Raw genomic sequence first — 18,402 nt, 5'->3', positions numbered from 1 at the left:
GGGTCTGAGTGGGGTACAGTCAAATGTGGGGGTGCCCCAAGAATCAGTAATAGGGTCACTACTGTTCCTCATTTATATAAATGATACGCCCTCTAGTATTATGGGTAATACAAAAATATTTCTGTTTGCTGATGACATTATCTTGGTAGTAAGGAACGTTTCGTGCAATATTGGGTCGGTTTCAAATAGTGCAGTTCATGACATATGAGCCGAGCGGTCTCAGGCGCTGCAGTCACGGACTGTGCGGCTAGTCCCGCCGGCGGTTTGAGTCCTCCCTCGGGCATGGGTGTCTGGTCTGTGTTTGTCCTTAGGATAATTTAGGTTAAGTAGTGTGTAAGCTCAGGGACTGATGACCTTAGCAGTTAAGTACCATAAGATTTGACATTTTGAATATGACATAAGTTCATGGCTTGTAGAAAATAAACGGTATCTGAAGTAAGGATCGTTCGACACGAAAATAAGTCTGTTTATTCTCATTTTCTTATGTCATATGGTATTATGTTTTGGGGTCATCCTTCCCACTCTAAAAGGATATTTTTGGCTGAGAAACAGGCAGTTCGGGCAATAAGTGGTGTAAGTTCACCAACCTCTTGTCGACCCCTGTTCACTAGTGTGGGTGTTTTGTCATTGAGTTCACAATATATATATTCTTTACTATGGTATCTTGTTAACAATATCAGCTTATTCCCAAGAATTATCAGCTTTCACGCAGTTAATACTGGGTAGAAATCCAGTCTGCATTTGGATCGCAAAAACTACCACAAGAATTCAAAAATCTTAGCAGTAATCCACGCGCTTTCAAATCGAAATTGAAGAGTTTCCTCACGGGTAACTCTTTCTATTCTGTAGAGGATCTCCTCGAAAAATTAAGCTTATTCTTATGTTATATTGTTGATTGCGTTTACCTAAACTTATGGTTTGCCATTTTTGTGTTCATAAAGATTTTATTTCATCTGTTATTACTTTTATGTTGTAATTTCATGAACTGACACGTTCCATGACCTTGGAGATTTGCTCCTCTATTTGGTCCTATGGAACCTGACGTGTACATAAGAAAAAATAAACATGTCACCAGACATGCCCTCACAGGTAAGATAATTGTCATAAAAAATGGGCAAGGGCTTTTTAGGGCCAGAGCTGGCGGCCGATAATGTTTCATATGTGTTTACAACAGACGTTTTTGATGGAAAAGACTTTAACATGATGACGTATTTCTAAGGACTCGCTGCTGTGTGATATTTTTTATTTCTTCTCTTCCACTACGTATCTGCTTCGGCTAAACTGCCGTTACCGAGTGACGTATATATTCTCTAGATGGTCTGACAAACATATAACATCGTTGGCAACAGTATTTTAACTGTCGTTCTATATTTTCTGAATTAAGGTGGTGATTAATTTGTTATTACAGTAATATGACATCGTTGCTACAGAAGTGTCAAATTACTATCATAACAAATTAATTAATTTAACAGATAGAGCATGACAGTTAAAATATAGTTTCCTACGATGTTATACGTATTTCAGACATCTAGAGAATACATACGTTACTCGGTAACGGCAATTTAGCCGAAAAAGATACCTACTGAAAGGGAAGAAGCTAAATTAATATCGGACAGCTGCGGGTCTGCACACTCTTGCTGACTAGCTGACATAAACTACGCTGCAGGCCCTAGAACATAAACATGAACATGAGTTCACTAAGATAACCCTTACGCCACTGCAGCATGGTTCTGGACACTTGACACTGGCTGTTATCCTTCGGGACGAAGTCATAGCTTTCCGGGAAGAGTGCAAGAAAGGGATGCAGGGCTTCCGCTACAATGCTAACCCAGCCAAGAGATTACATGCTACCTTCAACTAGTTCCACAGGTCCAATTGCTCTAATACGCGTACGATTGACCCCTGACCCTTTGGTGATATGTCTACAAATCTGTTGAAACTTTACGAGACACGAGGAGATGATTTGTTAAAGTTTACTGCAACAATGATGCGTAATACATAAGCGCTTTCTTCATTTCATTTCTGTGAATACTCAAGATTCCCGCACACGTGCTTTCTTCGAGTAAATGACGATTACATTATTTTGGGGCTTACAGAATCTATCCCTGAAACACTGTGATCCCACAGTACGCACAAGAAACTGCAAGCTACAATGTGATCCGCCTCTCTTTTAAAATAAGATACTGAGCCGACACAGGCAGCCGTGTGTCACATAATGTGTACTCAGCGGATATCGAGTGATGAATCGAAGCATCGCTACCACTTCCCACCGCTCGATTGAGTGCCCCCTGGTGGCGTGACGGTGTACCAGAGACGAGCCGGCCGCGGTGCTCTAGCGGTTCAGGCGCTGCAGTCCGGAACCGCGGGACTGCTACGGTCGCAAGTTCGAATCCTGCCTCGGGTATGGGTGTGTGTGATGTCCTTAGGTTAGTTAGGTTTAAGTAGTTCTAAGTTCTAGGGGACTTATGACCTAAGATGTTGAGTCCCATAGTGCTCAGAGCCATTTGAACCATTTGCCAACCAGAGACGAATGAGATGCAAACAGGCAAATCGTCTGGCTGAGATCAGGGCAGGTGGAGAATGGATAGGGACGACGCGTACGGCTGATTGGGGGTTTGAGTCAAATGGGAAGCGTGCCAAGGTAGTCGAGGCGGCAAAGGCAAACGATCGCCTTCAGTGGGAATTCCTGAATCGAGGCCCAGTCCGACACAAATTTTCACCTGTCATCTTTGAATTTATTTAGAAACCTAAATGCAGCTGATGTTTTTGCTTTCATTTAATTTCCATAACCAACGTCCACCCATTGCGTGCACGTCGAGCGGATGCTGTATGGTAACAAAATTTTAAATCTGAGGTCGGTATCTACTGTAATGGTGCTGGTGATACATTCGCAAGTCATTGAAATTACATCTATTATCTTTTAGCTCCACACTCGACTTACGCAGTATTAACTAATGATCTACATATATATCTACATGTATAACACGCAAGCCACCGTACAGCGCGTGGCGGAGCGTACGCTATACAACTGAAAGGCATTTGCTTTCCTGTGCCACTCGCAAACAGAGTGAGAGGGAAACGACTGTCTGTAGGCCCTACTTTCTAGTATCTTATCTACGTGCTCCTTAGGCGCTCGAAATGTATGTCGGTGGCAGTAAGCTCGTCCCGCAGTCCACATGTCGGTCTTCCAGATTTTCTCAATAGCGTTCCTCGAAGAGAACGTTGCCTTCCTGTAGGAACTCCCATTTCAGTTCTCGAGGCATCTCCGTTAAACTTGCGTGTTTCTCAAACCTACCGGTAACAAATCTAGCAACCCGCCTTTGAATTGCTTCAAGTCTTTCTTTAATTCAACCTCTTACGGATCCCGAATACTCAGCAGTACTCAAAAACAGACCGCACTAGTGTCCTATGTACGATCTCCTTTACAGATGACGTACAAATTCCAAAAATTCTCCCAATAAAACGATGTGAACCATCCCCCTTCCCTATCACAGTCCTCACGTGCTCATTACGTTTCGTATCGCTTTGCAATGTTTCGCTCAGGTATTTAAACGAGGTGACTGTGTCAGAGAGTACACTGATAATGCCGTAATCGAACATTATAGGTCTCTCCTATTCATCCGCATTTACTTCCATTTCTCTACATTAAGAACTAGCTACGACTCATCACACCCATTAGAATTTTTGTATAAATCAACTGTAGTGCTGCTTGGTAATACCCATAATTTTCCATTTATGACACTAATGGTTCTAGTTCTACAGGTTTTTCCTATAGCTATTACATTTTCACTGACTAGTACAATGGGTGTGGACAGTTACCAGATGCGTTATGTCAAGGCGATTAGTATGATATAATCTTCCATCGTTGAGTTTTGAAAATTGTGTTGCCTGCAGATGTCCAAATACTTGAAAGTAGCCAAAGCGTAAATACTACAGTAGTACAACAGATAAGGTAAAATTGAGAGTTTCAGATGGAATGAAGTCATTTAAACAATTTGTCACATCTGTAGAAGCAAGTCCATGAAAACAATCTTTTTCCTGTTTATAATTGTCTGACATTCATCAGTTTGCTCTTTAAATTCAATATTTACATTTATGGCGTGTGGTGTGCGTACTGTAAGACCTTCAGTACACACACCATCAGATTATTTGAATTGTCGCTCTAACGAAGTAGGTGAGTGTCAGCAATATGTCTCGTGGTCTTATCGTGGCGTGTTTATCTTCTGCCGTTAGGTCAGACCATAGGAATGCCACTTGCACGCTTAGAGTAGCAGATGGACGGTGACCAACTTTAAACAGAACTTGATTAATTTTCACACACATTTATTAAAATAATAACAAAGCATAAAAATTACTTAACTTGGTTCTGGATGCTATTTACAACTGACAATCTGAAGTTTCTTTGGTACTGGTACATCAATCTTAATCTCACATATATCTCTGATACTTGACAAAAGTGTCTATACATTTATCTTCATGGATATGTACAGGAATATGGTAATCTCATTAGGCGCAGACTGGAACTTGACTATAGACTGGTACAGACAAATGTAGAACTCGTACGGACTGGTACAGACTAATGCAGACTGGTACAGACTGATGCAGACTGACTAATCGGAGGTCTGTAGACTCATTATAATACCTCGCACGTTCATGTATCACTGCGCGATTGTGATCCGCGAGGAGAAAAGATTCTACATTAGCAGCAATCTCATTGGCTGCGTTACATATTACTACGCGGATTGGCGGAAGCAGAATTTGGTCCGTCTCCATGGCAGGGCCATCTCGTAGTGCGGAGACAGACGAGCGCTGCGCCTGCGCTGTCGCGCTTAGCGGTGCGCGGTCTAGTGGGAAAGTTGTGTACGCGCTGACTACGCAGAACTATGTACACAACATGGCGAGTGATGGAGATGATTCACACTAAGGTTGTCCCATCAGATAGAACATCGAATAAGTGCAACACTACACAGCGCAACACAATGGAGGCGTAACTCTTTCGAAACACCGTAACTGTCTCCCATAGTGCCGCAGAAGTTAGAAATTTGGCTCAGAGGTGCCTACAACTTTATCTATAACGATGAAAAAGCGTGGTGCCCTGCGACGTCTCCTTGTGGCTCAGCGACGCTTCAAACGGAAAGCTGCCAACACAAGCCGAAAAGAGGCCAGAAATCAGAAGTTTAAGTAAGGTGTAAGGCGGGTTAATGATGTCACAACAATTCTGGCAAACACCGTCATAAACATTGGCACGATGGGTATATTACCACACTCCCTCTTATCCCACCCTACCCCTCTTGACACCTTTGGAAAGGACGTCAGAACCGCGACGACCAGCACTAAAATCTCGCGTTTTTCTTGTGAGTGGCCGAGGGAAACATTTCAGACGTACTGCCTCTCAGCCACAGGAAGTGGCATAGACGACGTCAACAAAACCACCTCTTCCGTTGTAACGCCCATTTACACACATTTCTCTGTTGTCGTAAACGGCAGTTTGCGTGTGATGTGCAACATAATCATGTTCTTCGCAAACCTTGGACACCACTGACACCCCCCGGATGATTCAAGCCATCTGTAACGGCATTGTGGAGCTGCATCCCAATTAAATGCGATCGCTCCCCTTGGGTGTGTATTTCGATGGTGCTTTGTGTTCTTGAATACGGAGTGGAGACGCTACGGACCGTTCAAAATCACTCAAAGAAATTTGAACTCAATCCGAAGCAGCAAAAGGCATTTATGCTTTTTAGTCCTCCTGTGACACGATCTCACAGCAGTGCGACATTGATAAGAGCGTTAATAAAACGGAAAGGGTTCCTCTAAGATCCTGCAGCCCGGCAGCACTCTCTGTACCACGCCCGAACCTTTGTTGAACCCTTTAAAATGTACCTGTAAAGAGAGACGCATTCACCCATGACTACATGCCAGCAAAATAGGCGAACCTATCGACACAACCCCCGTGGAGTGTCTCTCTATTGCTGCATTAGCACTTCCTGGCCGCATGCGAAATCTTGAGGGTATTGTTAGACGACTGACAATTAAACATTCTATATGAGCAATTAACCAAGAGAAAACTTTATACCAGATTGGAGACAGATTTGTTGTATGCTGAGCGAAATCTAATACAAAACCCGGTGTTTCAACGTTGTTTGGATTGTTTTGAAGAGAATCCATTTAATTTTAAGCCTCTATTTTCTAATTTGGATGAGTCGTGGTCCTTCACATTATGACGGAAGCGAAATAGCTGAAGCCGATGAATCCATTTAGCATTTCGGAAAGGTTATTGGTGTTGTTTCTGAATTGCGGAATGGGATTTCCATATTGATGAGGGTAAAATGATAAACGGCGAAAACCACTCAATGATTGTCAATAACTGAGTGAAGGAATACAAAAGAAAGACCCTGTAGCGTAACTGAGAAAAATTAGCAGGACAAACACTTCCCTTTTGGGATCTTAAGAAGTGAGGGACTCCAGGGACGAATTGTTCAAACATCCACCATATTCATCAGAATTGACACTCTCTCCCTTACAAATATTACATTTCTAATGAAACCTGTGGGTGGAATTTTTTTTAACCAATGATACGTTATGGCAGATTTAGAGGCATTTTACAGACCATCCACAGTCAGAGATGGAATTTATTACTCTCTCCCTCCCTCCTATTTCTTATGCTTCCTCCCTCCTTTCCTTTCTTAAGTTACCATTATTGTGACAGGTTGCATGCTGTGCTACATATTTCCTACCTTCTTCATCTATGCCTAATTGTTACACCGAACATCCTCTACAATGTATTTGCATATTCTTTTGGGCCCCAAGCCCCTACCCCTGTTGGGTAGTATCAAGGTGACATATAAGCTTGACCTGAGAAAACTGTCATTCATGACTTGCAACATTCAAGCTGTATTCGTCTGTGTTAATCTTCTAAAGATATCTTCCTTGCTTATCCCATACTGTGCAATCTGTAAAACGATATGACGATTCTTTCACTTTTTCATTACTGTGTTGTTCCCATCTGCTACATTTTGTGGGGCTTCTCTTACTATGGGCAGCATTTTGTTTTCCAAGTTTTACATTTCCTTGGGAGTCTACGGACAGCAGAAGCAATTCAGTCTCTTAAGCCACACTGCAGAACAGAACACCACCGCATGGTAAGCCGTTTCCCATGCAGGCGTTGGCAGCAGATGTACCATATGGCACGATAGTGAGTCAGTGGAGTGAGGAACTATAGGCAAACATGAGTAAATATCTTCTCCGGCGATCTTTACTTCGGGGACTCATCAATACTCTAGCACGATGTCTCAAACTATTGTTTACTAAATATCAGTTATTAGTGTCTACATTTTGCGTAAAAATGCTGGTGGAAGAATAACTGTCGTTAAGATTTTAATTATACATACAATTATGAAAGTCATTCGACCACATTCGAATACATACGGAGGTGTACGAAATGTGCAAAAATTTCTGGTGAACTCCAATCTAGTCAATTGAAAACGGGTTGTAATACGAGTCTCTTCTCTTACTAGACATCTTAACCATGCTCTCAATTCTTAGTAACTTTTTAATTGTAAGCTGTTTCAAGGTGCTCGTTAATATACGCACTGTAATGGCAAATCGAGATTTACTTCTAATAGATTATGTACCCGCTTTCTAAGATTATAGCCAAACAGGTCACTTGCTTGCATCTTCAAGCGACTCTGTTGTCCCAAAAGAACTACATTACTTGATTGTGTCAAGGATAGATCTACGAGAAACTGGTCATAGGAAATCATCCGCGTCAATTTATTACGAGTAAGGTAAACCATGGAAGTGTTAACTTCTGCAGCCATAGTGCGACGGCGCGGCCAGTTATTCTATGCGTCATCTACACCACTTTCTACTGACTCGTGGTTACACTGGAACGTTTATGGAGGTTTAGTATCACGATGGCATCTGCTAACATCTTCGTCTTTGTTCTTTTTATCCTGTAGTAAGACTGTAGTAAGTACAGAATGTTGGTTTTCACGGCCGGTATTTGCAGAATTGCTTACGTCGGCTTGCTGAATTTGTTCGATTCTGTAACTCCTTTCTAAGTTGTTAAGGCCGCTGCTGACGTTTCAGCATGAGAAGACCAAATGACAAGCAGACAATTATACTTTGGACCAAGGACTTACGCCCAAAAACAAAATATCAGCCACTACTCGCTTAGTACGTTGTCTAAGAGTCAAACTGCGTTGGTGTGAAAGGCGGCCAAGGTCGAAAATAAATCTAAGTACTTAGAAGGTACCATTGTTCATTTATGAGCTCCAGCTGTTCACTGCGCCCACGAATTTCGGTCGAAAATACAGTTACGTGTACTAACTAAACAATAAAAAACTTGCTACTTCGCTTGTTTTCGTTTGAGGCAGGCATTTCACGTTATTATGAACCGTCAAAGTAGAACTGTGGATACCTGCAGAGGGCGGCACACATTATAGCGTACGGGCGTATGTCTGTAAACATTGTATAATTAAGGAAACGTGGAACAACTAACATGTCTGTGGCAGCTGAGTCAACACATTGAAATTAACTGTATTTGTTTAGCTAATGAATGTGCTTCCGCGAAAAGTACTTGAATTTGTTGCCAGCACACTCCATTTACGTCTGCTATGGGAGTTGCTAACTGAGGTTATAAAACAGTGTTATTTTTACAAGCGGACACGACGTAATATCAGATAGAACAGAAGTTAATTTTTCGTGAATATTATTGTTATATTTTAGTCTTCTGTAGACACTAGTACAAGCAACTTAGTCGTAGACTGAATTTCATAAGCGTTTTCTTTTGATGAAAGCATTCAGACATTCTAACTTTTATATGGGTTATGATTTTCTTCTTGTACTGTTTCGTGGAGAAGTACGACGAGATTTGTATATGCTTCAAAAATTATAGAAGTCACACATGTTACTTATGAAAGAATAACAGAAAGTAACAGAAGGCATGGTGATAATTGAAATTTGCATGTTGCATGAAAATACTCGTCAAGAAGTTAATTGAGAGGATAAAGGATAAACATGCCTCTTCTTAAATGGTACCTAGCCAAACCTTTGATTTTAGCAACATTCGCGGTCTTTCCTGCTCAAGTATAACTGATTACCAAATACGTTGTGGCATCTATCTACTGTGTGCTTTGAACTAAGCACGTGCGAGAACAGAGCACCCAGTAATAGAAAAAGACGGCAGTGTGGTACTTATTCAAAAAGCACTCCGTCTTCAGGCCACGAGTGGCCTACCGGGACCATCCGACCGCCGTGTCATCCTCGTGGAGGATGCGGACAGGAGGGGCGTGGGGTCAGCACACCGCTCTCCCGGTCGTTATGATGGTATTCTTGACCGAAGCTGCTACTATTCGGTCGAGTAGCTCCTCAATTGTCATCACGAGGCTGAGTGCACCCCGAAAAATTGCCAGCGTATGGCGGCCTGGATGGTCCCCCATCCAAGTGCCGACCACGCCCGACAGCGCTTAACTTCGGTAACAGGTGTATCCACTGCGGCAAGGCCGTTGCCCGTTGTACTTATTCCCATTCTCTAATTATCGGAAAAATTAATCAGCCGTGTTAGCGGCACACTATTTTGTAGTGGTCCATCTGAGCATTCTTGAGATACTTAGGAATTTGGTCTTGTTATTATGAGTGTTATGATATTGTCCAAAGAACTTTCCTTATTTCATATCAGCTTGAAACGGGACCCACTTAGAGAGTTTGTATCAAACAGTGAATACTATTTTTTTTATGAGACACTACAGCGAGCTAGCTGTGTAAGGCCTTTCCAAGCAGAGAAAATAGTGCGGCAACTGTGATACTTGTACGAAAAACAGGCCAGAACACGTTACTTCACCATACGCAATGGAAGTTACCCTACTGCTAGAAATATACAGGATGGATAAAAATTGTGTTACGAAATTTTAACCCTGGATAGCTGATGTCAGTAGGAACCAAAATTACTAATGGTGTGTAACCGACAACGTACAATTTTTAAACTACGGAAACTTGACGTCACGTGCTCCAATTGGCCTCGGGATTGCCCTGTTGCCGGATGCTCTTGAAAACGCATGACCGCAAATGCTTTGCCTGCCGGAGATCGCGATGTATCCTAGATCGCCGGCACTTTCGGTGGCAGCGCGCCAGCCTTTCTGGGAACGAATCCGCCGGGGTCCCGACACATCCGTTGTAGTTTCATGATAAGACGTACTGGAATCAAACCCGTTAACAGCTGTTAGTTTGCGTACAGAAAGTTTTTTACTTAAAGCAGGTATGATGAAATCGCAGGTGACGTCTGTGTATTCCGAAGCGAAGCTTACGTGCGAATGCCTGTGACTTGAGATGGAGACCGACAGCAAGACCTATTCGACAAGTTTGCGTATCACGTTGGAGCAGTGGCGGGGTGAGGGGCATTTGTATGTGTGAACCGACAACCATAGCGCTGCCCGTCAACCGAAGAACGGCAAATGGGCAATCTCATGGCCAATCGGAGCGCTTGACGCCAAGTTTTCGTAGTTTAAAAATTGTGCATTGTCGATCTACACAACATTAGTAATTTTGATTCGTACTGGCATGAGGTATCCAGAGTTAAAATTTCGTGACACAATTTTTCTCCACCCTGTACAATATTTTTAAATCGCTAATAGTTCACTTAGTATGAATAACTAGATTCTTACTTACTGTTTAAATGACAAGTTAAGTAGCAGATACACACCACTGAAAGACAAATATATAAAGCTTTCGGCCGCAGCCTTCATCAGCGAAAGAGAAATAGAGAAACACACGCCATTCATACACACAAGCAAGCACACCTCATGTACACACGACCAACCAACGAGTTGGTGCTCATGTGTGTGAGGTGTGCTTGCTTGTGTGTACTAATGGTGTGTGTTTCTGTGTTCCTCTTTTAGTGATGGAGGTGTGTTTCTCCGTTTCTCTTTTTATGACGGAGGCTTTGGTCGAAAGCTTTATGTATATGTTTTTTAATTGTACCTGTCTTCAAGTTACTGTGTATTCTTTACGGTAGGTACTAATTCTATATGTTCCTACGTTGTTGATATGCCTACATGGAGTTTCCATTGTTTGTCACGGTCGACATTGCATTACAGTAAGATATGTTGATACACATTCAAGAAGTAGTGTGCCTGTGTGTGTGTTTTTCGTGCCTCTGCGTTTCAGCGAGAGAGCACGCGTACACACACACACACACACACACACACACACACACACACAAACACACACACACAATTTCGTCATACGTTTTTTTCCTCTGAAACGTATTTTTCTATCCAAGTTAGTAGGAAAACGCATTTTATAATCACTGGCGCGGACAGCAACGCAGAGATGGGTGGAGCAGACTGGTGATTCCTGTAGCCGATGGCGGTGGAGATCACGAAGAGTGTAGCAAAGTCATCTTATGGCTAGATAACAGTCCAAGGAGCAATTCAAACCACAGACATTAAGCTGGAAAAATCAAAACTGTACAGTCCAATAGTGCGCAACTAAAGTCTTCAAAGACTGACGAAAGACAGGTTAGCGAGAAACGGGCGGTGTTATTTAGCGGCACACTCTCGTCAGCGGTTGGTTCCACGTAACAAGTTGGCGCCGTCGGCAGCGTTTCACAGTGAGGTGACAAAAGTCGTGGGATATCGATATGAACCTATACAGATGACGGTAGTATCGCGTACAAAAGGTGAAAATGGGCGATGCATCGGCGGAGCTGTCATTTGCACTCAGGTGGTTCATATGAAACCGTTTCATATTGAATTATGTCCGCACGACGACAGTTAACAGACTTAAGTTACGTTGTGCAAGACGCGGCAGTTGGCTGCGACTGCGACGCTGCCCCCTCCTCTTTTCCCAGCCTGGCAGACGGCGACACGGCCGCAACACGACTGGAGTCGTCGCTGTTTCCCAAGCTCCGGTCGGCGCGGCGGATTCAAATACATTAAAATAACAATTCCGATTTTCTTGCTGTAAACATACTGTATGTTAATGCAACAAAGTTACATCGGCTTCCAGAGTTAGTTTTTCGATACAGACTCTCCTTTTATTTTAAAAAATTGAAAAGTATCTTTTCCGGTTTTGCGTGTTTTTTTCGCTGTATATTACTCCTCTATCAATTGTGAGGAAAGTAAAAGGCACAAAAAATTTATGTTTGTGTATCTTACAGTTTCACATCACAGCTTTATAATGAGGTGTCTATTTTTCCGATATTCGTCACAGTTATTCCGATACTTAATTTGCAAGTAACCTACTGCATAAAATTTGATTTGTGTACAGTGAAAAATGTGGTCACTGGCTACTTTACGTATGGTTCACGTTAGGTCATACATCGTTTCTGATGAAAAGAAGTTAACATATCGAAATTATTTTGAAAGTTGAGATCAGAATGATATCGATCTCCGTTTCCGAGATTTGGGCTCATATATCTCCGGGAGCCAGTTCTGTCGACGCGCAACGAGAATCGTGTGGTCATCACACGATAGAGAATGCATTTGTTTTGTTTCGCTGACACATTTGGACCTAATGAAACCATTTTATGTCATACATTTCTCTGGTATGAGTTACTTATATTTCTCCATATGCTCTTGACAATTGCATTTAAAATTCCATGAAATGTAGGTTTCTTAAAGCCAAGTGATCAAGCAGAACCCATTTCCTTGGTTTTGCTGAGGCATCTGAACCTGTTCCAAGCTTTCTTTCTCGTTTATTTCTCTGATACAAGTCCCGAATATTCCTCCATCTGTTTTTGCACATTTCACCTAAAATTCCAATGAAAGATAAGTTTATTAACAATATGCGCACGCTAGCGTCATTGCATTGTTTCAAGTTCTTGACAACAAGATAGGGTTACACCTTAAACATCTCTAGAATTTTCATTCTGAACGTCTACAGTATACACTGGCATATATGTGGAAGAAATAATGTCTGTGCTTGTTCACAAAATTTCCCCAAATTATACTTGTCAGTTTCTCCCATGCAGAAACTTTTGGAACAAGCTAAGGCAACTTTCATAGCCGACTGACTCTTTATTCCCATCCAAATGAACTTCCAAATTCTTGTATTCTGATAGCATACATCGTTATGGATGACATGAACATTTAATCTTGCCAAGCTGCACGCAAAAGATGACTCCAGGATTTACAAAAGACGAATTTCAATTGTGAACTGTGTCAGACCAGAAGGGCCTTGTAAAACAGTAGTGCACTTTTGGCACAAGTTTTTTGGGCACCATCTTATACCAATGAATTGAAGTGAATGTGACAAATTACTTATTGCAGCATACTGTTTGCGCAATCTGTTGAGAAACGCCTTCCTCAAAAACGAACATCTATTGATTACAGAAAGCTGTACAACAATCTGGTGGTGGTTTTTCATAACTAGAAGGTATCATCAAGACACCGATCTACCATTTACTTTCAAAGTGAAGGTATTGTAAAATGTAACTCTCTCGTTGTACTTTAGATTGTTCATTTTATAATGTACTTGCCGTTTTCGATTTTTATCGCCACAAAAAAGAGTAATGCGAAAATTGACCTTAAAGTTCATTTTCATCATTCTAATTTTACATCTACATAGATTATACTGATTTTCATAACAGGCCTGAAAAATTTGCATTAATGGGAAAATATTATATATTTCACTCACCTGCCAGTTTCAACTGTGCACCAATTTATTCCCAAATTCTGTCTCTGAACATAGTGTCTCTATATTTAGGGTTCTTCAAATCGTAAAGGCAAGGATGTTGCGAGACCAGCTCACAGAGCATCACATCCTGTGAGTGGCTCATTTCAGTTTTCCTTGACTGGCTCGACATCTTTCTGGCAGCCGTACGTCTTTGTGTCGTCCGACTTCCGTCGCAACACTGCTCACTGGTGCAGTGCTGCGGCAGCTGCCGCAACAGTCGCGCGTCGCATCCCAAACTCGAACTGCGCATGCGCCAGCAGGCAACTTCTGACGTCACGTAGCGACCCGTCGCAGTCGCTAGTGTGCGTCTGGTCTTGGACAATGTACCTTTAGAAAGCGAAATGGTAGTTCGAGCTAGATGCAGGGACATTTCTTTAAGGTGTTCAATACTCCCACCTGTCAACAGTGTAGCGAGAATATCACATTTCAGGCATTACCTCTCACTAAGACAACACAGCAGTCACCGGCCTTCACTTAACGAATGAGAGCAGAGGCATTGGTGTAGAGTTGTCCCGCTAACACACAAGCAACACTGCGTGAAATAACCGTTGAAATCAAAGCGGGAAGTACAAGTAACGTATCTGTTAGGACTGTGCGGTGAAATCTGGCGTTAATGGGGAATGAAAGTGGAGGAACGACGCGGGTGCCTTTGTTAACAGGACGACATCGCCTGCAGCGCCTCTCCTGGGCTCGTGACCACATCAGATGGAGCATAGACGACTGGGTAACCTCGGCCTGGTCACATGACTAACGATGTCAGTTGGCTAGAGATGAGGGCGCAGACCCCACGAAGCCATGGACTCAAGTTTACAAAAAATCACTGTGCAAGTGGGAGGTGGCTCCATAGTGGTTTGGGCTTCGTTTACAAAGAACAGACTGATTGGTGACTGGAAACGGTAATTAACGACTACTTGGAAACCGTATACAGCCATTCATGGACTTCACGTTCCAAAACAAAGAAGGAATTTTTATGCATGACACTGTGCTCTGTCATTGGACCACAGTTATTATTGGCGATTGGATTGAGGAACATTCTGGACAAGTTGGACGATTTATTTGGCCACCCTTATCGTCCGACATGAATCCTATCGAACATTTGGAGGGCTTATTTCAATAGTGGTACAAATCCGTTTTTGTTCATATTGAGATACAAAGTATTAAAGTTAAATGAGCGCTGAAAAATCTACAGTTGAGGTATCAGAAATATTCAAGCATATGGCATCTTGCTAGAGATGAACCCATCTTTTAGTTTGTTTGGTTTATTAATTTCAGAAGCATTATAGACAGAAATGTGGAGGTAATGGACTTGTACCACTATTGAAATAAGCCCTTCATTCATCATCATCATCATCATCATCATCATCATCATTATCATTTAAGACTGATTATGCCTTTCAGCGTTCAGTCTGGAGCATAGCCCCCCTCATACAGTTCCTCCATGAGGCCCTATTCAGTGCTAACATTGATGCCTCTTCTGATGTTAAACCTATTACTTCAAAATCATTCTTAACCGAATCCAGGTACCTTCTCCTCGGTCTGCCCCGACTCCTCCTACCCTCTACAGCTGAATCCATGAGTCTCTTGGGTAACCTTGCTTCTCCCATACGTGTAACATGACCCCACCATCTAAGCCTGTTCGCCCTGACTGCTACATCTATAGAGTTCATTCCCAGTTTTTCTTTTATTTCCTCATTGTGGACACCCTCCTGCCATTGTTCCCATCTACTAGTACCTGCAATCATCCTAGCTACTTTCATATCCGTAACCTCAACCTTGTTGATAAGGTAACCTGAATCCACCCAGCTTTCGCTCCCATACAACAAAGTTGGTCGAAAGATTGAATGGTGCACAGATAACTTAGTCTTGGTACTGACTTCCTTTTGTAGAAGAGAGTAGATCGTAGCTGAGCGCTCACTGCATTAGCTTTGCTACACCTCGCTTTCAGTTCTTTCACTATGTTACCGTCCTGTGAGAATATGCATCCTAAGTACTTGACACCGTCCACCTATTCTAACTTTGTTCCTCCTATTTGGCACTCAATCCGTTTATATTTCTTTCCCACTGACATTACTTTCGTTTTGGAGATGCTAATCTTCATACAATAGTCCTTACATTTCTGATCTAGCTCTGAAATATTACTTTGCAAACTTTCAATCGAATCTGCCATCACAACTAAGTCATCCGCATATGCAAGACTGCTTATTTTGTGTTAACATATCTTAATCTCACCCAGCCAGTCTACTGTTTTCAACATATGATCCATAAATAATATGAACAACAGTGGAGACAGGTTGCAGCCTTGTCTTACCCCTGAAACTACTCTGAACCATGAACTCAATTTACTGTCAACTCTAACTGCTGCCTGACTATCCATGTAAAGACCTTTAATTGCTTGCAAAAGTTTGCATCCTATTCCATTATCTTGTAGAACAGACAATAACTTCCTCCTAGGAACCCGGTCATATGCCTTTTCTAGATCTATAAAGCATAGATACAATTCCCTGTTCCACTCATAACACTTCTCCATTATTTGCCGTAAGCTAAAGATCTGGTCCTGACAACCTCTAAGAGGCCTAAACCCACACTGATTTGCATCCAATTGGTCCTCAACTAATACTCCCACTTTCCTTTCAACAATACCTGAGAAGATATTACCCACAACGCTGATTAAAGAGATACCTCTGTAGTTGTTACAATCTTTTCTGTTTCCATGTTTAAAGACTGGTGTGATTACTGCTTTTGTCCAGTCTGATGGAACCTGTCCCGACTCCCAGGCCATTTCAATTATCCTGTGTAGCCATTTAAGACCTGACATTCCACTGTATTTGATGAGTTCCGACTTAATTTCATCCACCCCAGCCGCTTTATTGCACTGAAATCTATTGACCATTTTTTCCACTTCCTCAAATGTGATCCTATTTCCATCATCATTCCTATCCCATTCTACCTCGAAATCTGAAACATTACTGATCGCATTTTCACCTACATTGAGCAACTCTTCAAAATATTCCCTCCATCTGCCCAAGACAACCACAGGATTCACCAGCAGTTCTCCTGACCTGTCCAAAATACTTGTCATTTCCTTCTTACCTCCCTTTTGCTAATTACACTCCAGAATGGTTTTCCAGCAGCTTGACCCATAGTCTCCAACCTGTTTCCAAAGTCTTCCCACGATTTCTTCTTGGATGCTGCAATTATCTGTTTTGCTTTTTTTCTTTCTTCAACATAACTTTCTCTGTCTACCTGGGTTCTGGTTTTTAGCCATTTTTGACACGCCTTCTTTTTCCTTTTACAGTCTGCCTTGACTGTATCATTCCATCAAGCTGTTTGCTTCATCCTACTTTTACACACTACTGTTCCAAGACATTCTTTAGCCACTTCTAGTACTGTGTCCCTGTACCTTGTCCATTCCTTTTCCAGTGACTGTAATTGACTACATTCAACTAACTGGTACCTTTCTGAGATCGCTGTTATGTACTTGTGCCTGATTTCCTTATCCTGAATTTTTTCCACTCTTATCCTCCTACATATGGACCTGACCTCCTGCACTTTCGGCCTCACAATCCCAATTTCACTGCAGATTCAATAATGATCAGTGTCATCAAAGAATCCCCTGAATACACGTGTGTCCCTCACAGCCTTTCTGAATTCCTGATCTGTTATTATATAGTCAATGACAGATCTGGTTCCCCTGCCTTCCCAAGTATACCGGTGAATGTTTTTATGTTTAAAAAAGGAGTTTGTGATTACTAAGCCCATACTGGCACAGAAATCCAAGAGTTGTTTCCCGTTCCTGTTGGACTCCATATCCTCTCCAAATTTACCCATAACCTTTTCATACCCTTCTGTTCGATTTCCAATCCTGGCGTTAAAATCACCCATGAGCAGAACACTGTCCTTGTCCTTTACTCTAACAACTACATCACTGAGTGCCTCATAAAAACTATCCATCTTATCTTGATCTGTCCCTTCATAATGCGAATATACTGACACAATCCTAATTTTCTTGCTAGACACTGTCAAATCTATCCACATCAGTCGTTCGTTTACATACCTTATTGCAACTACGCTGGGTTCCATTTCTTTCCTGATGTAAAGCCCTACACCCCATTGTGCTATTCCTGCTTTGACTCCTGACAGGTAGACCTTGTATTCTCCCACTTCCTCTTCTTTCTCACCCTTTACCCGAATGTCACTAACAGCTAAAACGTCCAGCCCCATCTTACTTGCAGCCTCTGCCAGCTCTACCTTCTTCCCAGAGTAGCCCCCATTGATATTAATAGCTCCCCACCTCATTAACATTTGTTTGCCAAGTCGTATCTTAGGAGTCCCTGGTTTGTCAGTTAGAGGTGGGACTCCGTCACCTCCAAAGGTCCGAGGCATTTTGCTCTGATTGTTGCCAGCATCATATTTTAAGTACCAGGGAAGCAGGTTGCTAGCCTTACTTGCCCCGAGTCCCTTTGGGTTTTACCCCTAACGGCTGAGGTACTAACCGGTGGATTTGGTAGTCTTTGCCGTATGAGCACAAAGGTGACCACGACTCAGGATATGTCCGAGATGCCCAGCCTTATTTCAAAGTAACAGTTATCCCGACTGTCGGGACCACTTACTTGGCCCCTCATACGTTGCCCGTGGTTCATGAACTAGGACATGACTACAGGAACCCACACCATGAACCATAGCTTTTCATTTGTGGGACATTATTGAGATGTCAGTTCGGACACAAAA

General features: G+C 42.3%; 1 protein-coding gene across 1 annotated transcript in view; it reads right to left on the bottom strand.

Annotated features, from left to right (window-relative positions):
- LOC126101434 (uncharacterized) overlaps positions 1-18,057 on the bottom strand; it is a 159,530-nt gene extending 141,473 nt beyond the window's left edge. The window contains exon 1 of the mRNA XM_049912092.1: positions 17,729-18,057. Coding sequence (XP_049768049.1) covers positions 17,729-18,057 — 329 coding nt within the window. The remainder of the gene's footprint in view (positions 1-17,728) is intronic.
- Positions 18,058-18,402: the final 345 nt, after the last annotated feature.

Source organism: Schistocerca cancellata, chromosome 9 (genome assembly GCF_023864275.1).
Source record: "Schistocerca cancellata isolate TAMUIC-IGC-003103 chromosome 9, iqSchCanc2.1, whole genome shotgun sequence".
Taxonomy (NCBI): Eukaryota; Metazoa; Arthropoda; class Insecta; order Orthoptera; family Acrididae; genus Schistocerca; species Schistocerca cancellata.
The sequence above is the reverse complement of the archived record's forward strand: the minus strand, read 5'-3'. Positions and strand labels throughout refer to the sequence as shown.